We start from the raw sequence: 25954 nt of genomic DNA on the forward strand, positions 1-25954 counted from the left end.
GTTGTCTTAGAAACCAGAAATGTTGTACTTCTCAAGGTATGCTTTGAAAAGTTGCTCTTGTTGATATAGAGTAGCTTTAAACACTGACATCAAGACTATAACATGTGCATGGAAGAAAGTTTCACACATGCATTGGTGAGGAGCAATTTTTGCCAATCCTTCCTCCATGCAGGGCTCTGTGCCCCTCCCCTCCCAATATGTGCTTGAGAGTTGTGTCCCTCTGGGCTATAGTCCCACAGGGCTATATTTTGGGAGACAGAGTGAAGGGAGGACCGGCAAAGAGTCTCTTCCTCTATTGTGGTGTGAAACTTTTTTCCGTACATCTGTTGTTAGACTTTGTTGACCACTGTTTCAAAACTGTGCTAATTTGACTTAATATTTGTTACAATTTGCTTTTTGATCTTACTTGTTAAAAACAGCTCTCCAGGATAAAAGGAGATATAGGATGTTATACTGATGGAAGTGCTGCTCCGCTAGTTCACTGTGTTCGTCTCCTGTCAGCTTCTTTTCTGCTTACAGGGGAGAAAGGTGGTAAGTTGAAGAAAACTAATGTGCAAACAAAAACAGCATAATATTTTTCTGTTTGCTCTTCTCACCTGACATCTGATTGATTCCTTTTGTTATGTGTTTAAACTTTGAATTGTAAATACTGTGTCCCCAAACACAATTTAGATAATATTGTCTCAACTAGGTTATTGCCACAGCTGGAATTTGGACCAGATTTTGATGCTATGATTGGGAAGGAATGATATGGGTTGTGGTTCTAGACATTCATAACTGGGTTCTGCGCCTGAGCAGATCAGCTTCGGTTAGAATTCGTTAGCTCCTCGCGACGCCCATAACTGCACTGTGCACGTGACTGCAGTACCCTCTAGCAGCGGTTGGGTGTCCTCTTACTCAGTTTCCTGTTGACCGCCATTCGGATCAGTCCTCGGAAACAGTTTGCTCCTTGGAAAGTTGATCTGAGAATGTGGTAGGGGGCATATTAGAGTCTGTTTTAGGTTCCGTGGTTTCTGCAAGTCATACCCCAGTATACTAGGTCTCTCCTGATGTATTTAAATATTGATTAATAGCAAGAATTACTGTATCAATCCAGTTTGGAAGTCAAATTGTACCTAAAGTCATAAAACACCTTCCACCATTTGCAAATTAAAAAACACAGACCCTAAAGTTTCATTGAGTAGTTTACTTTTTCAGTAAAACAATATAGTTGCAAAGAGGTCAATAATGCTCTCTGGAGCTGCTCCTGGGCTGTGGAATGCACTCCATAGCTTGGATTCATGTTGGCTTTCAGGAGAGCCCTTAAAACCTGGCCTTCCAGGGTTTTAAAACTGTTTTAAATGTTTTAATTGTTAATGGTTTTATGCTGCTTTTACATTGTTCTGTAATGATTGTTTGTAGAAGTATTGATTTGTGGGTTTTATTTTTGTTGTGCACTGGCCAGAGCTGTTTGGATGGGGCAGTCAATGAATGAATGAATGAATGAATGAATGAATGATAAATACGCCACAGTGTATAGTGCATAATGGCCACAAGCACACTGTGTGGGGTCTATTTGACCACATTGTTTTTGTAAACATAAAAGAATGCCATTGCCACTATTTGATCATGTGGTTGGAAGTGTGTGGAGACCAGCTGGTCATAAATTTAGAGGCCTGAGAAAACACCTAGTGATGTGAGCTTTAGCTCACCAAGATATCTCTAGACAAGAGCCAGACAAATTCCTCTAAAGTAGAAGGAATGTTAGTGGGAATGTCCTAAAATCTTTATTTTCATGGCAAGTTTTCTGAAATGAAACTTGCTTTTGTTCATTTCCAGTTTTGACTATAGATTTGGACATTACTACCCTTTTAGCTTACTTTCCAGTAGCCTTATGAGATCATCCGTGTGCCCCCTCATCAACTTTGCAGTGCCTGGACCAATATGAACCAAATCAGGTACAGCTGTAGGGATACCCCAGTGGTTTCGTTAGTGATGATGTCATACACTCCGATCTAATATGGTGAATGCATGAATGTTTGAGGCACAAGTAGGCTGATTTGCAGACTTTCTAATCAATTTGAACCAAATTAGATACAGTTGTAGTTAGGCATGTGCAAGAACCAGTTTGGAAGTCTGGTGTTCAAGCCGTTTCGGTGGTCGCAGGTCCTTTAAGGGGCAGGGAGGGTGCCCTTACCTGCCCCACTACTTTCCCCTGCCGGCGCTCTCCCCCAAACTGCAGTTGAGGGGCTGCAGCATACCTCCTTGCAGCCCTGGTCAGCATTGTACCAGAACTGGCTGACCCCGCTTCCCGGGAGTGCACAAACAAGTTCATGCACATCCCTAGTTGTAGTGAGTGACACACATGGACTATTCAGTGGCGTAGTTTGTGATGTCATCCACCCTGATTCAAGATGGCAGACATGTAAACATTTGAGGTGCAAGAGGTATAACTTGTGGACCACCTAACCAATTCGAACCAAATTTGGTACAGTTGTAGGGATAGTGAAAGTAGGCAGGTTGATTCTTATTAGAACAACTTGTTTGATAAAGTTGGTCTAACTACATAGGAAACCATCCTCCACCATATTTTAAATAGATGCTCTGTAGACTACCTGTCATACTGCTGAGGTTGCATCAGTGTGATATTTATTATCCAGGTGAAGGTACTGCAGGCTGTGTTTGTAACAGAAGTCAGCATGATATTTGCCCTAGCAGGGCCCTTCGCAACCTGGTGTTTTCCCTAGTGTATAAATTTATCTTATTTTTATACTGCCTGATATGTACATTTCTAGGCTGTGAACCCTGTTGTGTGAAATTGTCATTCATCTTCTTTCATTTAGCACTGGTACCTGATAAAGATGTAAGAGTCAGTGTTAAAGCCTTAGCAGTAAGTTGTGTAGGAGCAGCTGTTGCCCTCCATCCTGAAGCTTTCTTCAGCAAGCTATATAAAATGCCTTTTGAAGCCACCAAAGAAGCATATGGTATGTTAACTTTTATATTGATGATGATGAGTGTGTGGAAAATCTTATTTCTGGCTTCAGAAATTGCCAGTGTGCTTGCCTGTATTGAAGAAATAATCTGTAATGTATAGCTAGCACACAGACATAAGTGTCAATTGCCGCCACCACCAGAAAGCAGTAAGTAACTTTTGCTCCTGTAGTACCCAGCAGTAGGTCTTGTAAGGTTCTGTCCTCACCACAGATAGTCTAGGATGTAGCTTTCTGTTCATCTGCCTTGATGCAAGAAGTGATTCCTATGAGGCTGTGACTCAGAATTAATATCTTTACAGTTGCCTTATTCTCCTTCTACATGTGAACATTAACATACGAAGCTGCCTTATACAGAATCAGACAGTTGGTCCATCTAGATCAGTACTGTCCATACTGCTTGGCAGCAGCTCTCCAGGAATTCAGACCAGGGTTTTTCCCACCCCTACCTGGCGATAGCAAAGACTCAACTGGGAACCTTCTGCTTACCAAGCTTATGCTTAACCAACTGATCTATGGTTCTTCTACAAAGGATAGGCAGTCTTTTTAGGCTTCATGTAATAGCTGCATATGGATTCTTCTTTGCCTCATGAGGTAGTACTGGATAAATGATACTTCATGCTCAGTCTGTGGTCTATATAGTATTTAGAACCACACACCATAAATCTTGGGCTTTGTGACCAACTGAGTGAGATTTTGGAACTAGAGATCGAAGTGTTTGAATTTCTTCATGAGTGCAATTAAGACATTGCTGTGTTGTGTTCACTTTTCACTATTAACAAGGAAACATGAGTGTGAATTATTTATTTTACAGATACTGTGGTCACTTTTCTCTGACTTTTCTTCATAGTTAGATGTTGGTTTTGCTGTTTAGATAACTGCTTGTCCTTTACAAAAAAATGTGCAGCAGATTTTAATAAGCATTGTGGGAAATGACATGAAACAGAAGGTTTATAATCAAGGCACAGAGCACTTATTATTGGTACGTAATTTATTTTTCTAGAAGAACAGTATGTATCGGATATTGTGAATTACATTGATCATGGTGATCCCCAGATTAGAGGAGCAACTGCTATACTATGCGGAACAATTGTTTATTCCATACTTAGTAAATCTCGCTTTGATGTGGCAAACTGGCTGGCAGGCATAAGAACTTCAACAGGTAACATGGGGATTTATTTCTGGAGATCTGAGTTTTGATCCATAGCAATAAGCTTTCAATTCTTATATTATTTTTGCTTCTCTTATTGCCAGGAAACAGTTTTTCACTGGTCGACTGTATACCTTTGTTACAAAGAACTCTGAAAGATGAATCTTCAGTTACGTGCAAGCTGGCTTGTACAGCTGTGAGAGTAAGCAGAAACTTCTCTAAAATAAAATATTTGAAAAGTGAAGTATGTATCATTATGGCCTTGCTTCAAGGCAAGGGACCACAAATGTAGTCACCAGATGGCAAGGGCAGCTACATATCTTTCTGGTAACCAATACTGTATACTTGGGTAACCAGTATAAACAAAGTGAAAGAGCCTTCCTGTTTCTTCACACAGTGCAAGAACTCAGAGAACACTGATATAACATTAGTGAAGATGCCAAATTTATACATTATTGCTTCCATCCTCCCCTTCAGAAGCTCCTCCTTTATTGCTTATCGTTTGTGGAGGACAAAAGGTTCCGCAAGAGATCCCTGTTAAAGAAGGAAAGGAGTATATCTGCAAATCACTGACTGGGTTAAATGCAGTGGTATAGTGCAGCAATATGGCTTGGAGCTACACGGTCTGAAAGTGTGAACTTGGAATGTACATGATTTGTAGTTAAAAAATAAATTAAGTTAGTCTCCTCTTTCTAATCAGTGTTTATAAAAGAGCATTTGGATGCCAAACTTAATGGATTTTACTGCTCTGAAATTTCAAACCATGCCCAAAAGTTAGGGGATTCCTATTCAAAGTTACCTGTTGACCAATGGCTTTCAAATATGAGGTTTTCTCCTATGTTGTCCAAACTTATCTCTAGGACAGAAATTTCTGACACTGATTTGGATGCCTGATGTAAATGATATGATAAAAATTAGAAACTTAACCACAACACAATACATTACTTACAAAGGGCCACATTTGCTGTAGCTGTGTATAAATGGTGATGTGCTTTTTTGCAAACAGACATGCTAAATTGTCAACCACCTTGAGACATGGTTACAGGCAGTATATAACTGTTAAAAATAAGAATTTGTTGATATGGCAGTTGTGTTTAAAGTTTTATTATGATTCCTGATGGGTGCTCTTTGTAACAATGGTTGGTTACACAAGAGATGATGATGGTTTCATCAGCTTGATTTGCCTCATTGGTGGTTCAGGGTAGGAGAGATGGATGTTTTAATTTCTCAATACAGTCTTGTATAAATGACTTGGCTCTGTTAACTATATTTTACTTAATGATAGGCAAATTCTCTAACTTAAAATTATACTGAAAAGTAAACTTGCATAAGATTTAGATGCCATCATTTATTAGTTATTATATTGGTTAAAGTGACAATCTTTTACCTTTTTAGCATTGCATCATGAGTTTGTGCAGTAGCAGCTATAGTGCCTTCGGTTTACAGTTGATTGTTGACCTCCTTACACTGAGAAATAGTTCCTATTGGCTGGTACGGACTGAACTCCTGGAAACTCTTGCGGAGATAGATTTCCGGTGAGTGTCTGTTTCAAAATTTAGTTCTCAATTTTTGTTTAAAAACATTTCCATGCTCTGCTCTGCTTAGTCTTTAACAAGGACTAGTAATATGGCTTTATCCAATTTGTCTATTAAGGTTAGTCAATTTTTTGGAAGGAAGGGCCAGCCATTTGCACAGAGGTGCTCATCATTATACTGGGGTGAGTAATTATTTTATTTAGCAGTTCATGTTTATGGTGGTTTTCAAATTAAGGATTCATTTTACAGAATGTGTATATTTCCCATGAGAATCTGGTGTGTGTGTGTTTTAATTTAAGAGGAGTACACTTCCATTATTGCATAGCATTTCTAGCTTGACCTTCATATCTCTGAAGTCTAAGAACTTTTGACTTGGTAGTTTATTGTGAATCCTTATGGTGTCTAGTAATATACCATCAAATGTTGTCTTTTTTCAGTGTGGAATTAGCTATAAATTGCTTGATAGTTGTAAAATGGGAAAAAATGCAATCTGTTGATCATTCTTTACTGTTGTATTTCCATAGTTATTGAAACTTCAGGATCGTGTACTCAATAATGTAGTCATTTCTCTGCTTGGAGATGAAGATCCCAGAGTGCGGCACGTTGCTGCAGCTTCTTTAGTAAGGTATTGGTTAAATTAAAGGATTTTTCTTTTAAACTATTACAAGGATATTTTGGTGGTTATATATTAAGCACCATCAGAAGGGATACTGATACAACTTGTAATATTTTAAACTTGTGTGCAGTAAAGGAATTGCTAGAATAAGTGTCAACATATAGTACATATATAGTGTGCATATGTGCACATGCATGCTCCCTTACCTCCTTCCCCAGAAATATCCCTCAGCCTTTGGACTTGAGGATCAGCGAAATTTCAGAAAGTTTGAATGTTTATATTATAGGATATAGAGAGATCCAGATATGGAGCATCTGGCTATTGGAACATACTCTCTCTCTCTCTCTCTCTTTTTTAAAGCAAAAACCTTCTAATCTGGATCGTGATCCATTGTAACCATAAGGAATGGGTTCTTCGCCTGTGCAGGGACCTCGTGGGTAGACTGAGTAGCTCCTCGTGATGCTCCACCCCACCTGCACGTGCTGTGCTGAGATCTTTAAGACTGGTGGTTGGGGCATTCTCCTTCCAGTTTCTCTTTGACTGCCTAAGCGTTTAAACCTTGTAGTGTAAGCTCCACAGTAGAAATATTTCTCTTGGTTATGACCTTGGATTTGGAAAACAGATTCTGATTGGGATAATGATTTGACTTTACTTGTTGATTTGGGGACTGGACTTTGGATTTGGAAGAACGGAATTGCTTTGCTTAATGATTTGGCTAGAAGAATAAAAACGGACCATTCATCTCCAGCAATGGAGATGAAAAACACTTTCAAATGCTGTGTAAAGCCCATTGAGGTCACTTGAGGAGGTCCGTCTTCAGTTACCGGCAGCTCATCTGGTGGTCACACGGAGACTGGCCTTCTCGATTGCTACCCCAAGATTGTGGAATGCGCTCCCTGCTGAGATACGATCCTCCCCATCTCCTTCTATTTTTAAAAAATGTCTGAAGACCCAACTGTTCACCCAAGCTTTTTCAGCTTTTTTAATTTGTAGGTTTTAATTTTATGCTGTTTAAAAATTGTTCAACTGTTTTAACCTTTTATATTTGTTTTAATTGTTTTTATGTCATTGTTAACCACCCAGAGATGAAAGTTTGGGCGGTATACAAGATCAATGAATGAAGGAATAAATAAAAGTGCTGGGCTAAACTCCCATCCACAGACCACCATGACGCTTGTCTGATGTGCCTTGGAGAGGAGCACAGTACTTCAGCTTGTAGGGTTTGCTGCTCTTTTTCTAAACTAACCCGGCAGAATAGAGCGCTTTGTCTTCGGGCAGCATTATACGATGATGCCCAGTCAGCATCGAAAAAATCAGTTGCTCAGTCGACATCAGCAGCAAGCCTGAGTGACCGCGGAACTGCACTTCAGCAGTCTAAAACCGCGACGGCTATTCACTCTAAGTTGGGAGACGGGGTCTTTAAGAAACTGATTGACGTCTCTAAGAAGAAGCATAAGCATAAGGAGCACAAGTGCCGTTGTGAAACTGGGAGTGATTCCTATGAGGACACTGTGCCACTGGTCAGTAAACAACAAACTCTCTCTCTGGTGTCGGCGCAGATTTTTGAGGGAGACTCAGATGGATCAGCCTCAATGCAGGTAGCACAGGCAACGTCTGCATCGGTGCAACAAACCATGGGCACTATTTCGACATTGAGATCGACAGCGTTGATGTTGACAGCAGCTTTGTCGAGCCTACTACATCAACATCGACATAGATATAGATAGCTGCAATTCCAACACTGGGTCAACAGTTTATGCAATCAGCTTCGACATCGACAGCTACTGCTCCAACATCAGTGTTGAGGATGTCGACAGGCATGATGCCGGAACAGTTGTCAGCATCAACAGCGAAAATCTACCATTAGCTGTCACCAACTCAGACCCCAATACAGTCACTTTCAACTCCAAGAACACCAAGGTACTGGGTGTTGGTTGAGGAACATGGTTGGCAACATGGAGAGCCACCTACTCTACAGGATCGAGGACTCGACATCGAGTACACCGTCGGGGTTGACATTTCATGGTTTCTTGAGCTCAGGTCTCGACATGAAACAGGATGATGATGCACCCGTTCCTCCACCAAAAACATCGTCCATATTGCCATTCAGAGCGCAGCACGTTCCAGTGCTTTCTACTGTGCAGCACCCTGTTTCAGCTGCATCGGCATCAACAGGACAGTTAGAAAGACAGAGTGTATGCTTACCCCCAACTCTACCATCTCACTCGTGTGGGTTTCACCATTCGCTACCTGATGACTATGCAGATCGCCTACGTTGGAAAGCCCAGCAGGTCCAACCTGCTGCTCACAGGAATTTACAACAGCCACTATGACTTCAACGGCCTGTGGAAGTACGTGCTATGGAACCTCAAGGACCTGCACTTCAGTTGCAGTCAGCACAACCCCCCTCTCAGGTTTTGTTGCCTGCTATCTCCCTTCCTCCAGAATAGCCATCGGGGAAGAGGAAGAGAAATTCTAGTCCTCCATCTCCAGATGAGCCCTCCTTGCCAGATGATGATTTGGCTGAAGATGAGGTGTCTGATGTTTCAGATTCAGATGTGGGTAGTCGGAGATCAGACCCACCATCAGATGTGCCTCCATGGCTCTCAACATCCTTAACCGAAGAATTAAAGCATACCACCATCTCATTAGAGATATTGCAGAGGCACTAGGTATGGACCTATCCTCACCAGATGCGTATGATGCAGACCCGGTATACTATATGATGATGAAGTCCAAGACATCCCATCCAGTGGCTTTGACAATGATTCTGGCTATTAGCAAGGTTGCCAAGACAGCATGGGAGTCTTTACAAGTCTCAGCTCCCACTTCAAAGTGATTAGAGAATTTATATAGCATCCGTGAAGATAACACCTACCTGCTATGCCATCTAGTGCCGAATTCTCTGGTCGTGGATTGTGCTTCCACATCACATGGTGGCCGCCGTCATACAACTCCTGCGGGTAAGGAGGGTAGGAAGATAGATGTGATGGGCAGGAAGATCTATACCACTTCTAGTTTGGCAATTAGAATAGCTAATTACGTGGCATGCATGGCCCGCTATACTCACCTGTTGTGGGATTCCCTCTTGCAAAATTCAACATCCATGACGCCAGAGGAATTCCAGCTGAAGTTCAGTGACATTTATGAACGGACAATGGCTGTAACAAGGCAACAGTTGAGGGCTTTTAAACATCTGGTCGAAACTGAGTCCCTCATAATGGTCATGGCAGTAAGCATGTTTCACCATGCTTGGCTTCGCTCAGCATCTCTGCAGCAAGATATGAAAGATAGAGTTGAGAGTCTTGCGTTTGATGGAAAGGGCCTGTTCCATGTCGACATGGATTCATCAGTGGAATCTCTTTTAAAAAAAAAGAAAAATCAAAGTTCACAGCACGCACCTTCATGTCGGCAACATCTGTGCCGGGAGGTGCGTTGAAGGGCCGCTCATTTCCTCGTCAAAAGCCCTACAGATAGGAAGAAAAGAGGGAATTTAGGAGACAGTACAGGCCCTATCAACGGTCTAAAGGATTCAACCAGAAATCAAAAGGCAATAATGCCTGCCAGAATAAGGACAATTCTAAGCAGTCCTTTTGATGGGATTGTCCACCCACTGCACAAACCAGCATTTCCCAGTACCCCAAACATCAGCATGAATACAACCAAAGTTGCTGATATTGCTAGGACCCCAAATATTGGTCCTGTAGTTGCCGCAAATACCATAGAACTGGCAAGCCATGCTCAAGCATGGCACAGTATAACATCAGATCGATGGGTCTTGCGCATTGTACAAACAGGTTATGCGATAGAGTTCAAGGCTATGCTGTCATTCTCGGGCATGAAGTTTACCAGAGCCATGCCAGTACTCCAGGAAGAGGTGAAGGTGCTACGGGAGAAATAGGCGATTGTTCCAGAGACTGATGGGATATTACTCCCTCTGTTTTCAGATTCTGAAAAAGGATGGAGGAATCAGAACAATCATGGATCTCAGGGGGCTCAATTACTATATCACGGTTAGCAAATTCAGGATGACAACGCTACAAGCAATTCTGCCATTCTTGGCCCAAGGGACATGGGCAACAATGTTAGATGTAAAGGATGCCTACTTTCATGTGGGCATTCAGGAAAACCAGTGCAGGTGTCTCAGGTTCATGGTAGGTGATCAGATATACCACTATACAGTCTTGCCTTTCGGCCTGTCAAGAGTGCCGAGGGTATTCACTAAGGTGATGGCTGTGGTGGTTGCCTACCTAAGGACACAGGGGATAATAGTCTATTCCTATTTAGGCAATTGGCTTCTGGTCAGCGACAACAGGCAGCAACTAATCGGTCAGATCCAGACAATGATACAGTTACTGCAAGGCCTTGGAATCAATGTCAATTGGAAGAAATTGAATCTGACTCCAGCAGGGCGACTGCATTACATTGGTACAGTCCTCAACATGCAAAAATAAAGGGCTTACTTACCCCGGAGTGCATCCAACAGATTCACCGGCTGATTCAAGAGTTTATGTGCAACCTGGTTCAGCCAGCCGTGCAAATACAGCGCCTGATGGGTCTGATGGTCTCCTGTACTACAACAGTCCGATACACGCGGCTACGGATGAGGACTTTGCAGCACTGGTACCTACACGACTTCCTGCCCAATGTGGACAGCCAGGGGTTGCATTTACATATTCCTCAGGTTGCTTTGGAGAGCTTCCAGTGGTGGTTAGGGCTGCACAACCTAACGCAGGGAGTCCCGTTTGCACCATTAACGCCAACCCAGTGGGTGACAACAGATACGTCACTGACTGAGTGGGGAGCTCATTGTGTGGGCCATTGTGTTCAGAGGCAGTGGACAAAAACACAGTCCCAACAACATATCAGTTACTTAGAGTTGATGGCTGTGTTTCTGGCTCTAAGAGCTTTCCAGCCAATGCTCAAGGGAAATGTAGTGCAGGTGAGGCTGGGCAACATGTCAACAATTGACTACCTCAACTGGCAGGGAGGCACAATCTCTGGGTCCCTTTGTCCCAGAAGATATGGTAATGGTGCATGGATCATGCCATCTACCCAGTGGGGATCCACATAAGAGGCAATCACCTAGCCGACAGCCTCAGTCGGCTCTCCTTCTACAACCACAGGCACGAATGGGAGGTCAAGTCATATATTGTGAAGGTATTCAACAAATGGGGAACCCCATCAATAAATATGTCTGCGACAAGTGCCAACAGTAAGTGTGTCAATTACTGCTCACGTGCAGGCATAGGACCGGGATCACTGGGGGATGCATTCCAGCACACCTGGAATGCAGAATTCCTGTATCTCTTCCCTCTGTTGCCAATAATAGCCTGGGTGCTGGCACAGATATTGCAGGACAGAGCAACTTGCATTCTTTTGACGCCATGGTGGCCACACCAACCGTGGTTTGCCCCGTTACTCCAGCTATCGAGAAGCCGCATTCACAGATTCCCACTAGCAATGGATCTGTTGCAAAGGGAGCAAGGAAGAGTTTTGTATCCTGAGGTCCGCATGCTCCGAATGACAGCATGGAAAATTGAATTTTAAAGACCACTCTGTCGAACAACAGTCGTCTTTCAATGAAGATGAATTATGCCAGCAAATGGAAGCATTTTGTGGCCTATGTTTGCGCTAATGGATTCAAGCCTTTGCATACCATGGTGCAACAAGTCCTGCTGTACCTGACTGTGCTGAAATTGAAGGGATTAGCAAATGTGTCAATCAAGATACATTTGGCAGCAATCTCTGCCAAGCACAGGAGTTGGGATGGGTCAACGGTGTTTTCCCACCCAGAGTGCAAGAGGTTAATGAGGGGACTTAACAATTTGTATCTGCCTGTAAGGGCGCCAATTGAGCAGTGGAGTTTGTCACAGCTATTATCGGCACTGACAGAGTGTCCATTTGAGCTGATGGCCACAGTGCCCCTCCATCTAGTCACTTTGAAAACAGCCTTCCTAGTGGCAATCACATCAGCATGACGTATAAGAGAATTGACAGCACTCAGAATGGATATGCCTTATACCCAGTTCTATCCTCATAAGGTGGTCCTGAGAATGGATCCGCATTTTCGACCAAAGATAATATTGGAATTCCATTCAAATCAGGAAATAGTATTGCCTACCTTCTTCCAAGGACCACAATCACCCTTAGAAGTGGTGCTTCATTCTTTGGACGTGCATCGGGCCCTTCTGTTTTACCTGCAGAGAATGCAGGAGTTTAGGAAAACGAGAAAGCTGTTAGTTGGCTATCAGGGTAAATGCAGAGGATGCCTTATATCCTGTCAGCATCTGGCGCATTGGCTGGTAGAGCTAATTTTCCAGGCATATAAGCAACAGGGTGTTGCACCGCCAAAGACAGTTCGTGCACATTCAACCAGATCATATGCAGCTTCTGCTGCACATCTGTCGGGCATCTGGATGTCATATATCTGTATGGTGGTAACGTGGTCTTCTCAACAACCATTTATTAAGCATTATGTGTTGGACTTGAGAATGGCATGGGAGGTGAATTTTGGAAGGGCTGTACTGAAAAGCGTGTTGCCATGAATGGGTCTATTGCACCCACGTCTATAGGAGAAGCTGGCTAATCACCCATTCCTTATGATTACAACAGATCACAATCCAGATAAACAGGTTGCTTACCTGTAACGCTTGATCTGAAGGGATTCCTTGTAGTCATAAGACCCGGCCATGCCAACCCCGCTGCTGTTGAAAGAAAGAAAGAAAATAACTGTGAAGCATGGTATCAGATCGTCTACACCGGCGGTCTGCAAAGAAACTGGAAGGAGAACGCCCCAGCCGCCACTCTTAACGATCTCAGCACAGCATGTGCTGGTGGGGTGGGGCATCACAAGGAGCTACCCAGGCTACCCGCGAGGTCCCTGCGCAGGCACAGAACCCATTCCGTATGACTACAACGGATCACTTCCAGATCAAGAGTGACAGGTAAGCAACCTGTTTTATCATGACTGGAGTGAAAGTGGTTCCTAACTGTCACACACTTAATAATAAAAGAAGGAAGTAAAGCCTGAATAGAAAACATTTTTATTCACCTACAAAGCTGTACTTTGTAGGAATAAACAACTTAAAACTCTTGGTTGGAAGCGTGAGTCACGAGTTAATTATCCTGTTTTCCCTTGGAAGTTTTTATTTAGCTGAGAATCAGCCAGGCTTGAGCAGGCAACCCTGCAAGCCTCTTTGCTGTATCCCAGCTGTGGGTCATAATCTGGTGGTGCTCATCTTGGAAACAGAGACTGCAAAGTGTTTGCAAAACTTTAGAACAAGGGTGTTTGCTTCTTGACAATGTCGAAATGTTTTCTCAAGGGACTTGGAGAATATTATGTGAAGAGGTTAGGAATATGTAATGGAGAATTTTTAGCCATCTCATACAACTTCAGGATAGAGGTCTCTGCGGGGGAAGTCAGGAAGACTATTCTGATTAACTCTTAGATTGTCCTTCAAATAAGAGGAAAGTGCATACCGCTAAAACTTCAATATTTAGAAAAGAAATGGTAAGTGAAATGACTTCTCATCTTGAGGACCAAAATATTAAAAAATTGCAGAATCAGATTTTTTTTTAAAATGTGTTGGTTTGCAAACTTGATGTGGCAATAGCACTGAAATAATTATTCAGTGTATTGTTACAAAAACTAGCCAATTAGAAATTGCCAATGAGAGAATGTCATTGTGTGCCCTCCTTTTTCAGAGTAAGCATACAGATGGTGCCAGAGAGATTATGTTGAGGTCTAGAGGAGAAAGATGACTTAAGTATATCAGTCTAAACTGATGCCAGGGAAAATATGAGATCTTTTTTTCTTGTAAAGAACTGCAATATGTTTTCTATGTTTTTTCTTTTTATTGCAGGCTGGTTCCAAAGCTGTTCTATAATTGTGACCAAGGACAAGCTGATCCAGTAGTAGCAGTGGCAAGGGACCAAAGCAATGTCTATCTAAAACTGCTAATGCATGAAACTCAACCTGCTTCTCATTTTGCAGTAAGCACTATCACCAGGTAGATCTGTGCTTTGTTCTTCTTGTTTTGAAAGAGAATCTTTGGAGTTAAATTCATACATTTAAAAATCTAGGCTCCATTTTTGCAAAGAATTCATTATAGACTTTATTGGTTTACAGTACTTCACTTTTGAAATAGGATATGTCTGTGCCACAGGTTTGTTTGTTGGTTCATTTAATTATTCGATTGATATACCTTCCTTCCTAAAGTGGCTCAGGGCGGTTTACATTAAAATTAAAAAAAAAACATAATAAAAGTTAAAATTTTAAAAAACCATTTAAACTAGATTAAAATTAAAATTAAAAAAATATATATCAATAAAGGTCAGGCTAAAAAGATGGGTCTTTAAAGCTCTCCTGAAGGCCTCCGAGGAAGATAATCCACATTGAGTACATTCCACAACCTAGGCTTGACAACTGAGAAGGCCTGATCCCAGGTTGCCACCAGATGAGAGACATTTAAGGGGCTAATACCATTTCCTGATATTGATGACTGGGAGAAATAGATTTGGGTGTCATCAGCATATTGATAACACACAGCGCTAAATCCCCCGATGACCTCACCCAGTGGTTTCATGTAGATGTTAAAAAGCATTGGTGACAGAATGGAGCCCTGAGAGACTCTATATAATAGCTCCTGTTTAGAAGAGCAGCTGTCACTAAGCGCCACCATTTGAAATCTACCCAAGACATAGGAACAGAACCACTGTAGAACAATGCCTCCAATCCCCAAATCCCTCAGGTGATCCAGAAAGATACCATGGTCGTGTGTATCAAAAGCTGATTGTGAGCCCTTCGGGGACAGGGTTCCATCTTATTTGTTTGTTATTTCTCCATGTAAACGGCCCTGAGCCATTTTTGGAAGGGCGGTATAGAAATCAAATGAATGCTGAGAGATCCAAAAGTACCAGCAGAGTCACACTTGCTCTGTCAATTCCTTTGAGCAGCCTGGTACAAACCACTAAAACCAAAACACTGCCCCCCCCCCTCAAAAACACCCTAGGTGGCGAGCACCTCTGACTTGCCTCAGTCCTTTTAAGCCAAATTGCCCAGACCCTACCTCTCATGTGGACTCTGGAGCCTGGCTAATAGATCTTGCCCCCACACAGCTGCAGCTTGTCAGGGCAATCGGTACCATGGTTCACGCTAGCTGAAGGAATTAAATTAAATTGAAATTAATTTCTCATAGATGCAGAGATTTGTTTTATGGCTTATATTGAAGGGGTTAAGACTTGTTTCAAGCTGCAACCAGAGGCCTGATAGTGATTGTAAAAATGGGTTGTGTGCATTTGGTTAGGGCAATTCCAGGCAAGTCGAAATAATAGGTTACTAGATTTCAGGCAGTAATTTCCCCTTTTTTGATGTCCTGTTCTCCCTCAGTGGGGGAGTGCATCCAATGCTGTGTTGCTCCTCCCATCTGCTCTGAGACAGGGCCGATCAAGAAAGGGTTTACCAGAGGCCATATGGGAGGAGCCACCCACTCAGCCTCCAGTTTCCGTCCTGTGTCACTCCAAAGTAGGAGCCTTTTTTGTCAATTGCTGGCAAAAGGGGAATCCTCCTTTTGGATCCCTTTACAAGCAGTGTCCCTCGCACTGGCTCGAACTGCTCCATATTGGACCAGGTCTGGTTTGAACCCTGATGGGCTGCTTTTTTTTTTGAGGCCAGCCCAGTTCAAGTTCGAACTGGTTGAACTGGCCTGGTTTGAATAGAACCCAGTTAAAATTGAACTGGTTCCACACACCCCTACTTAAGATAGACTCTGGATGTATGCGAAGTACAAACCCAGAAGTGACATAAGATATTAAAATATTACATATAGCAATAGTATAGGAATAGTAAGACAATTTACCACTGCTATGGGTTTTGCTTTGCTGCATTGAACTAGGTGCTCTTAAATTTTTTTATAGATTAATACATTTTGTTTCAGAACATACAGAGGATATAATGTGCTACAAAGTCCAACGGATGTCACAATGGAAAATAACCTTTCTAGGGTTGTTTCATTAGTTACCCATGCCTTGACAACATCATCAACAAGATCTCTAACAGTGAGTTTGTCAAAAACATTCATGACTTGGAATAGTTTTCCATTTGGCTTTCTAAATATATTGGGTTAATTGTTACCCTCTTGTTTTTGAGTATATAATGAAGGTTGACGGCGGGAGTTCTGTGATGTTCCATGTTTTCCTGTGTTAGTGATACTAATATGTTTTCTGTTTGGGGGTTTTAGTTTGGCTGCTGTGAAGCTTTGTGTCTTCTCTCCACATCGTTTCCAGTTTGCACCTGGAATGTAGGATGGCATTGTGGGTATGTTTCTTTCTCCAGTATACAATATTCTAGAGTTCATGTTTACAAAAACAGAGGACATTCATTCAGATATCGAAAGTTATGCTCTAGTTGGCTGCCATACCAAGGACTGATACTTCTGGCAATTAAAATTACTGTTTAATTAAGTGGTATGTAATGGTGTGAGGAAGAATTACTACTTTCAGTCAAGGCTGATGCTCAGTCTTTGGGCATGGGATAGGATTACTTATTTTCAGGAGTTTAAATGGTATGTGTTTAACTAATCCCCCAAAGGTGCTAAATTACAAGGCTGCTATCTAGCTGCATTTGCTTCTTTCTTTCTTTCTTTCTTTCTTTCTTTCTTTCTTTCTTTCTTTCTTTCTTTCTTTCTTTCTTAAAACATTTTTATACTGCCCAAAACTTATGTCTTTGGGTGGTTTACAACAGGATAAAAACAAAGTAAAACATTCATTAAGACAAAAATGGGGAGGGGGGAAACACACACATTACAACAATTTAAAAGTTTTAAAATAATATCTAAAACAGCATTAAAACCATTAAAACAACATTAATTAAAAGCCTGGGGGAAGAGATGTGTTTTTAAAGACTTTTTAAAAGCTGTCAGAGATGGGGAGGCTCTTACTTCACTAGGGAGCGCATTCCAAAGCCTTGGGGCAGCAGCGGAGAAGGCCCGTCCCTGAGTGGCCACCAGACAATCCAGTGGCAGCTGCAGGCGGATCTCTCCAGCAGATCTCAGTGGGCGGTGGGGTTCATACTGAAGAAGGCATTCCCTTAAATACCCAGGGCCCAAACTGTTTAGGACTTTATAGGTTATAACCAGCACCTTGTATTTTGCCCGGAAACATATCGGCAGCCAGTGTAACTCCTTCAGTACAGGAGTTATATGGTCTCTTCGAGATGACCCAGAGACCAGCCTGGCTGCCACATTCTGGACCAGCTGTAGTTTCCGGACTACGTACAAGGGCAGCCACACACAGAGTACATTACAGTAATCCAGTCTGGAGGTTACCAGCAGATGTACCACTGTTTTGAGGTCGTTAACCTCAAGAAACGGACGCAGCTGGCATATCAGCCGAAGCTGATAGAAGGCACTTCTGGCCACAGCCTCAACCTGGGACACCAGGGAGAGGCTCGGATCTAGAAGCACCCCTAGACTGCGTACCTGTTCCTTCTTGGGAAGTGTGACCCCATCCAGAACAGGCAGATCAAAATCATCTCTCGAGTTCCAACCCTGCACAATGAGTACCTCCATCTTAGCCGGATTCTGTCGCAGTTTGTTATCCCTCATCCAGCCCATCACTGACTCCAGGCAGGCATTTAGGGAGGTTATGCTCTCTCCTGATGATGCTGACATGGAGAAATAGATTTGGGTGTCATCAGCATACTGATAGCACCCTGCACCTGATCTCCTGATGATCTCTCCCAGCGGTTTCATGTAGATATTAAACAACATTGGAGACAATATGGAGCCCTGGGGAACACCATACAAAAGTTCAGATTTTGAAGAACAGCAGTCACCAAGGGACACCATCTGGAACCTGCCCGAGAGGTAGGAGCGGAACCACTGCAAAGCAGTGCCTCCAACTCCCAACCCCCTCAGACGCTCCAGAAGGATACTATGGTCGATAGTATCAAAAGCTGCCAAGGGGTCCAGAAGGACCAACAGAGTCACACTTCCTCTGTCAATTCCCAATTGAAGATCATCCATCAGGCCGACCAAGGCAGTCTCCACCCCATAGCCAGCCCAAAAGCCAGTTTGAAATGGGTCAAGATAACCAGTTTCATCCAAGACTGTCTGGAGCTGTGAGGCCACCACCCTCTCAATTACCTTGCCCAGCCACAGAAGGTTGGAGACAGGCCCGTAGTTGTTCAAGTCCGAGGGATGCAGGGTAGGCTTCTTCAGAAGCGGTCTAATAATTGCCTCCTTAAGACAAGGAGGCATCCTACCTTCCCTCAGAGAAGCATTTATAATCTCTACCAGGCCTTCTACAACAACCCCCTTGCCAGATAATATAAGCCATGTCGGACAAGGGTCAAGGGAACAGGTGGTAGGCCGCATCATTCCAATCAGCTTGTCCACATCCTCAGGAGTCACAAACTGGAACCGATCCAACCTATTCATACAAGACGAGTCGCTGGACACCTCCACGTCAGACACTGAGGTAATTGTGGAGCCGGAGTCTATGTTGGCCCGAATACGAGAGATTTTCCCCACAAAGAATTAATTAAACACATCACAGCAGGTAATTGATGGTTCCAGATTCTGATTCAAGGGAGGAGGGGCACTCACTAGCCCTCTCACAACCCTGAACAACTCCACCAGACGTGAACTTGCGGATGCAATACGGGCAGAAAAGAATAGCTTCTTTGCCGCACGTATGGCCTGAGCATAGGTCTTCAGATGAGCTCTATGTTGCAATTTGTTGGATTCAAGCCAAGTCTTTCTCCACTTGCGCTCCAGTTGTCTACCTCACTGCTTCAGCCCCTGTAGTTCTTCCGTATACCAAGGGGCCAATTTTGAAGCAGGTCGGAGAGGACGCTTAGGAGCAATCATGTTTACTGCCCCAGTGAGTTTGCTGTTCCAATTCTCCACCAAGGCATCAAAAGGATCACCAGCAGAGCCAACACTAAATCCCTCCAAGGCTTCTTGAAATCCTATTGGATCCAATAACCTTCTCAGGTGGATCATCCTAATAGGTCCCTCGCCCCTGTGAAGGTGGGAAGTGATTGTGAGTCCGACCTTAACCAGATGGTGGTCCGTCCATGACAATGGGGAAATAATAGGATTCCCCACCTACGGAACACCACTCTGATCAGAGTGAAAGACCAAATCAAGCGTGTGACCAGCAATGTGTGTCAGCCCCGAGACCACTTGGGATAGGCCCATAGTCGTCATGGCCACTATGAACTCCCAAGCTGCCCCGGACAAATTGGTCCCAAAGTGAACATTGAAGTCCTTCAGCACCACAAGCCTAGGGGACTCCAACACTAAGTCCGAGACCAAGTCCGTCAGCTCGGTTATGGACTCTGTTGAGCAACGGAGCGATCAGTACACCAACAGAAGTCCCAGTCTATCCCTGGTCCCCAAACTTAGGTACACACATTCTATATGGTCTGACACTCTAACAGGGATCCTGGTAAGGGAAAGGTGATTCTTATAGACCACAGCCACTCCACCTCCCTGCCCACGGCCCCTCACCCGCTCCTCAACAGAGTAGCCTGGAGGAAGAAGCTGGGACCACACTGGGCCCCCAGCCAGGTCTCTGTAATACATACCAGGTCGGCACCTTCATCCAGAATCAAATCATGGATGGTTTATGATTTGTTCTGGACCGACCTGGCATTGCAGAGGAGCAAGATGAGGTTCCAAGGATGATTGGCACTGCTCCCCAAGGTAAAAAGAGCTGGCAGGACAGCCAGAAGGGGAAACAGCTATTAAATTTCCAAGTCCCCTTCCCCTGTAACGGCCCACTGACCTGCTAACGTTACTTCTTCTGTTCCCCACCACAACCAGAATGGCTGCCCCACAGTCAGTGAACACACCCACTGTCTCCCCATCGCTAGTTAAGCCCAGACACATTCTAAGATTGTCTCACCCAGGACAAATTAAAATAGAAGCTCCACTATTAAATGCCCCCCCATACAAATACCTAGGCCAAGAGACCTGGCCCTCGCCCTCAGTATCCCCCAAAGTGGCTCCCCCAAAGGGCAACACCATTTGGTGTTACCCCTTTGGTGGCGACCCCGCCGGTAGTGGGCCTGCCGCCACTGGCAGAAGCCTATATAGCCCTGAGCAGGCAGCTCTAGGCAGATGGAATACAGGAAACTGCCAAGTCACCCTCCTCCCCGGCCCCAATCCTACAAGGCCTCACCTGAGCATGGCAGCCAGTCCTGGGGGGCAGAAAACAGACGGGGGCAGCAGGAGAAGCAAACAGGCAGGCACCCAGTCTCACACCCTGGGGTCTACCTAGGAGTAGATGTTGTCTCTCCTCTTGTCTCTCCTGCAAGCTTCTGGGGGCTGAAGTCACTGGCAGAAGCCTATATAGCCCTGAGCAGGGAGCTCTAGGCAGATGGAATTCAGGAAACTGCCAAGTCACCCTCCTCCCTGACTCCAATCCTGCAAAGCTTCACCTCAGCACAGCAGCCAGTCCTGGGGGACAGATAACAGACAGGGGGGCAGCAGGAGAAGCAAACAGGCAGGCACCCAGTCTCATACCCTGGGATCTACCTAGGAGCAGATGTCTCTCCTCTTCTCTCTCCTGCAAGCTTCTCCAAAATACTGTATATTGCATTGTACTTGCTGCATGTTGCTAGTTTTACCTCTTCTGGGAACTGACAATTCATAATTCAACTTGCAGCTCTTCCCTACTGGGCTCTGCAGAGGACTCTCAAAAGAGTTGCACTATTGGAATGGCTGGTTTGGTTCTGTCCCTTCTTTCATCAGCTTGGTTCCCACTAGATCTGTCTGCCCATCAAGATGCTTTGATATTGACTGGAAACCTACTTGCAGGTGAGTTTAACATCCAATGTTTAATCACAGTTAACAGCTTTATTGCTAGTACTTTGCCTGATAGAGTTTGGGTCACGTTTGTCTGTCCCACCCCATTTTCCTGTCTTGTTCTATGTATTCCAGGCATTCTTAATTTATAGCCAAACAATGTAATCTGAAGGCTGCTATGGTAACCCCTGCTAACTCAGCAAAGAGCACCTTTTAAAGTGATGATTCTCTTAAATTTAGCAGGGGAGAGCAACTGGCCCTTTCCAAATTCAGCACTAGGGATGTGCAGAATGTTCTGGAAATTGAACATTACAACTTGGAATGGGCAGTTCCAAGCCCAGACCAGAACAACTCTGCTCCGAGTTGGAACTTCCTGGATTATAACACCACCATGTCGACCACACAAATGGATGCTGCACACATGCAGCAGCCAGTATTAGCTATAGGCGGGCAGGCGGGATGCCGCTGCTCATTCACGAAGGAAATTACTTTTAAAGATAATTCCCCTCCACCCTTCACCTCCAAAATTTTGTATTATCTAATAATAATCTAAATTATTAGGGACTGACGGAACACCCTGTTCCATCAGGGCAATTGCCGCGGCCAGTTGTTCCAACGGAATGTCTCAAATTATTTGCATTCTGTTCTGAGCTTGGAACAGAATGCAAAAACCATTCTGTGTACATCTCTACCCAGCACAGCATCTCTCCAGTGGCTGTTGCTGATGGTTACCTTTATGTTTTGTTTAGATTGTGAGTCCTTTTGCATCAGGGAACCATCTTGATTGATTGGTTTATTGATTGATTTTTCTATGTAAACTGCTTTGGAAACTTTGTTGAAAAGTGGTACATAAATATTAGTGGTGGTAGTAACCTAGGTTGTCATTAATTGCAGCTGTTCCCCTTGAATCACTTGCTGTTCTTGCTTGATCTATACAATATGGATTGCGCTAAATCGTATAATATGGTTAAGATAAGTTGTTCAGAAAAGAACATAACGAAGATAAATTGAACTATCCACTATATCACTTGCAGAGACACCATAAGGACTTGGAAAATATTTGTTATGCCTTTTTAGTTTCTTCCCATATTATAACTTAGGCTTATCTTAAAATTTGACTGGGGATATTCCTGGTCTGTATGACCATGAGTTTCTGTCATACGTTGGTTATAACTAGTCTGTATATTGTAAACTCTTATTTCTTGTCCTAGTGAACCTTTAAACCAGTCTGTTAAAGAAGCGTGTGTAGCCTTTTTGTGCTTGTAGAATTTTATCCTTTAGGTGAAGGATGTCTCTGTATATTCGCAGTATGGAAAAAAAAGAAATTCTTCCTGTCTGTCATATTTATATATCACCTGATATATACATCTGTAGGTGGTGTACGCAATCCAAATTACAATATAAAAACAAACAAAGCACTTTCATACAAAAAAAAAATTAAGAGTGACAAAATAATTTCACAGGATAAAAACAGTTTAAAATTAATTTTAGTTAACAGCCTGAGAAAACAGGTGTGTCCTGTGGGTCCTTTAAAAAGCATTCAGAGATGCAGAAGCTCTTATTTTGACAGGGAGTGCATTCCAAAGCCCTGGGGCAACCACAGAGAAGTCCCAGCCCCGAGTCCACACCAGACAAGCCAACAGCAAATGTAATCAGACATCCACAGATTTTCTTAATAGGCAGCAGGGTTCATGACAAAGAAGGTGCTCTCTTAAGTACCCAAGACCCAAGCTGTTCAGACCTAACAGCTGGACCTGAGCTGTTCATTACCTAAGCTTTATGACCAGCACTTTGTTTTTTGCTCATAAGCATATCGGCAGCCAGTGCAATTCTTTCAGAATTAGTGTTATATGGTCACTTCTGGTTGTCCCAGAGATGGCCCTGGCTGCCACATTCTGTACCAGTTGTACTTTCCGAACTATGTACAAAGGCAGCCCCACATAGAGTGCATTACAGTAGTCAAGCCTGGAGGTCAGGCCACCAGCATATGTACTACTGTCTTAAGGTCATTTATCTCCAGGAATGGGTGTAGCTGATGTATCAGGCAAAGCTGATAAAAAGTGCTCCTGGCCATTGCCTTAGAGGAAGATGCACATGCAGCTGCAGTTTAGAGGAATATGCACATGTTCACAAATGTGTGTTCACTTGCTTTGTAATCTTTGTTCATAATTAATGATTTTTTAAAATGTATATTATTTTAAAAGGAAACTTGTTATGATTTCAGCTAGTGCTTCGAAATCTTTAAAAAACCCTTGGACTGCTGAGGATGACAGTAATGCTGGTGCTGCTAAGCAGGAGGAACCTTGGCCAGCTCTAGCAGACAGGACTCTTGTTGTCTTGGTGGAACAGATTTTTTCCCATTTGCTGAAGGTCATTAATATTTGTGCTCACGTAATGGATGATGTTGTTCCTGGCCCAACAATCAAGGTATGTCTCTATCTGATAGTAACATTGGGTAGCATCTAGAGCACCTCTAGTGCAACATGCACCAGTGCAAAGCACGTTCCCCCTCCTCTTCCTCTACTGAATGTTCCTGAACCCCCTAAAAAGCCATTCCCGATGGTCAGGTTGGCAACAGCATGAGATGGGGAGGCAGGGCTGGGCTGGGGGACTACCCACAAACTGCGAACAAAGCAGTGTCTTCACAAGCAATTTCCTTCATGGTTTCTGGGTATCTCCCGCTACAGCTTCCCTGCTAGTTGATTGGCTAACTACTGTTTGTGCTAACCATGGTTTTGCCTTGTATCTGAATGCATAAAACATGGTTAGGGCCATTGTTCCTCCTCAAGGGGTTGCTGCACCAGGAATGAACCTATAAAGCTGAGTCCTGAGCAGATAGGAAGCAGTCAAGCAGCTCTAAACCAGGGATTCTCAACGTTGGGTCCCCAGATGTTATTGGCCTTCAACTCCCATAATCCCCAGCTGCAGTGGCCTTTGGTTGGGGATTATTTGGAGTTCAAGTCCAATAACATCTGGGGACCCAGCATTGAGAATCCTTGCTCTAAACCATAGTTTGCCTACTTTATTTATGTCTAGAAGCCCAAATTTTGTAGTGTGGGTTCTTTACTATGGTTAGCATGAAGTCATGGTTTTGTGTTACATCAACTTAGCACGAATGTTTATGCATCAGTAGCATGAGAAAGAACTAGAACATGGTATGTCAAACTTACCCCGAGAGCCAGTCATCCAGGGCAGAGAGGAGGTAGTGCTGTGGCCACAAGCTTCTGTATGTTCCCCCACTCCTGCAGATTGACCCCATGGTTTGTGTAGCAGTTTAGGTGGCTGTAGTGCTAAATCTCTGCTGCTGGGATGAAAGTGACTTGGGCTTTGCTTGCTGCAGAATCTTTTCTCTCCCTTGAATTGTGTGGTCCTCCCTCCCTGTCCCCAAATGAATCTTGCTCCGCTCAAGGACCCACTTACTATTGAGAACCGCTAGTATCGATAGAGCTGGTGTAGCACAGTGGCTGAAAGACTGCACTGCAGACCAGAAAATGTCTGATTTGAATCTTGCCTTAGCCATAAACTTACTAGGTGGGCTTAGATAAGCCATTCTCTCTTACTTAGCCTCAGCCCCCCTCCCCGCTATCTTCAGCGTGATGCTGATCTGCCCTGTAGAGTGGTGATTCAGGTTATAAGAAGGTAATGTAGGTGAGAAAATCAAAAAGCACTGGATAAATACCAAGTATTTAATAATTGCTATTAATAATAAACACTTTGTTCCTTTTTACATTAGTGGCCTCAAACCTTTCTAAGCCCAATAATCAATTTAATCCTAGCTGCAGCATGGGACTGCTGATTACTTGGTTCTGAAGCAAAGGAAAGTATCCTGCATATGCTGAGAGATGCTCTTGTATCCCTCTCTGCTTTTCAATTCTGTCACTAAAAATTCCTTGAGCCTAGGTAACCTAAGTCCTGCAGGCAGATGATACTGGTCTACACCTCGATGTTTGGAGAAGCTTGCAGTTTCAGACCTCCTGACCCACAGTGGTAATCTCTAAAGAAAGAGGTGCTAGGTTTCAAGCCTGACTATCAGTCACACATGGAGATGTGTTAGTGTGTTCACTGAGTAACTGATATGGACTACATGTGCAGTCCTTAATTATTGTTGCATGTAAATATGTGAACTGAGCCCTGCTGTTAAAAATGAACTCTTTGGCACAAATTAAGCCCTGTGTGCCCCTTAAGTTGTGCAAAGAGGAGAGGGGCTTTTCCTTTTACTGGCTGACTCCGCACAGAGCATCTGTGTGCTTTGGGGGGCCGGCGGTTACCTCCCCCCCCACCATGTTCTGCCCCAGTCTCCACTTCCTAACCACGACCAGCCCATGCCAGGCCCAGCTATCTCTCTTCCCCACTGCCACTTCTGCCCCCCCCTTTCTTTCCCTCCTCCTGGGCCTTGCTTCTGTGGCCGGGCTGGGCCTGTCGCCACCTCTGGCCTCCGTGGCCGGCCCGCCACTGCCATGGCAACCAATTCTCCTGGGTGCACCTCAGCCAATCAGGCGCCTCCACCGCCCAGCCAATCAGCTGGGCACTGGGACACACATTCCAAGGCACACCCAGGAGAATTAATAATATAGATTCCTCCGGGAAGATTAAAGACTGTTCAGGAGCTATAGGGGTAAGCTTGATGCAGCCTCTACCTGTCCCTTCCGTGGGGAACTTATTCATGTGAGGCTGAACAGAGTAATTCAAGAGCTTGGGCTGTAAGCTGTGATTATTTGTAGTGCTGTTCAATGCCTGAAGCATTACCAGTCTGCTCTGCATTTTGGTGTCTTGGCATTGAACAGCAAGAGATTGTCTGCCCAGTGGAGCAAGCATTGCAATGAATGACTTTTCTCAGGACCTCATTCAATAGACCGTAGTTGTGGAGT

At 43.8% G+C, this 25954-nt stretch overlaps 1 protein-coding gene and 1 long non-coding RNA gene across 4 annotated transcripts in view; one reads left to right on the forward strand and one right to left on the reverse strand.

The window, feature by feature from the left end:
- Positions 1-25525, reverse strand: LOC128325953 (uncharacterized). 2 transcript variants are annotated; one of them, XR_008307761.1, is made up of 7 exons: positions 24257-25525; positions 12915-12977; positions 12395-12470; positions 9672-9737; positions 9341-9541; positions 9149-9227; positions 1-509 (listed from the first exon to the last, which is right to left on the reverse strand). It is a non-coding gene; the product is annotated as an uncharacterized LOC128325953 (long non-coding RNA). The 2 variants fall into 2 exon arrangements; XR_008307760.1 differs by lacking the exon at positions 1-509 and adding an exon at positions 4277-5009.
- Positions 1-25954, forward strand: part of HTT (huntingtin) — a 235476-nt gene that overhangs the window by 61461 nt on the left and 148061 nt on the right. For both annotated transcript variants that reach the window (XM_053251882.1, XM_053251883.1), the window contains exons 15-26: positions 420-531; positions 2823-2963; positions 3973-4131; positions 4224-4321; positions 5515-5654; positions 5773-5836; positions 6179-6279; positions 14136-14282; positions 16209-16329; positions 16512-16588; positions 20947-21098; positions 23311-23513. In XM_053251882.1, the coding sequence (XP_053107857.1) occupies positions 420-531; positions 2823-2963; positions 3973-4131; positions 4224-4321; positions 5515-5654; positions 5773-5836; positions 6179-6279; positions 14136-14282; positions 16209-16329; positions 16512-16588; positions 20947-21098; positions 23311-23513 (1515 nt within the window). The remainder of the gene's footprint in view (positions 1-419; positions 532-2822; positions 2964-3972; positions 4132-4223; positions 4322-5514; positions 5655-5772; positions 5837-6178; positions 6280-14135; positions 14283-16208; positions 16330-16511; positions 16589-20946; positions 21099-23310; positions 23514-25954) is intronic.

This window comes from Hemicordylus capensis, chromosome 5 (genome assembly GCF_027244095.1).
Source record: "Hemicordylus capensis ecotype Gifberg chromosome 5, rHemCap1.1.pri, whole genome shotgun sequence".
NCBI classification, from domain to species: Eukaryota; Metazoa; Chordata; class Lepidosauria; order Squamata; family Cordylidae; genus Hemicordylus; species Hemicordylus capensis.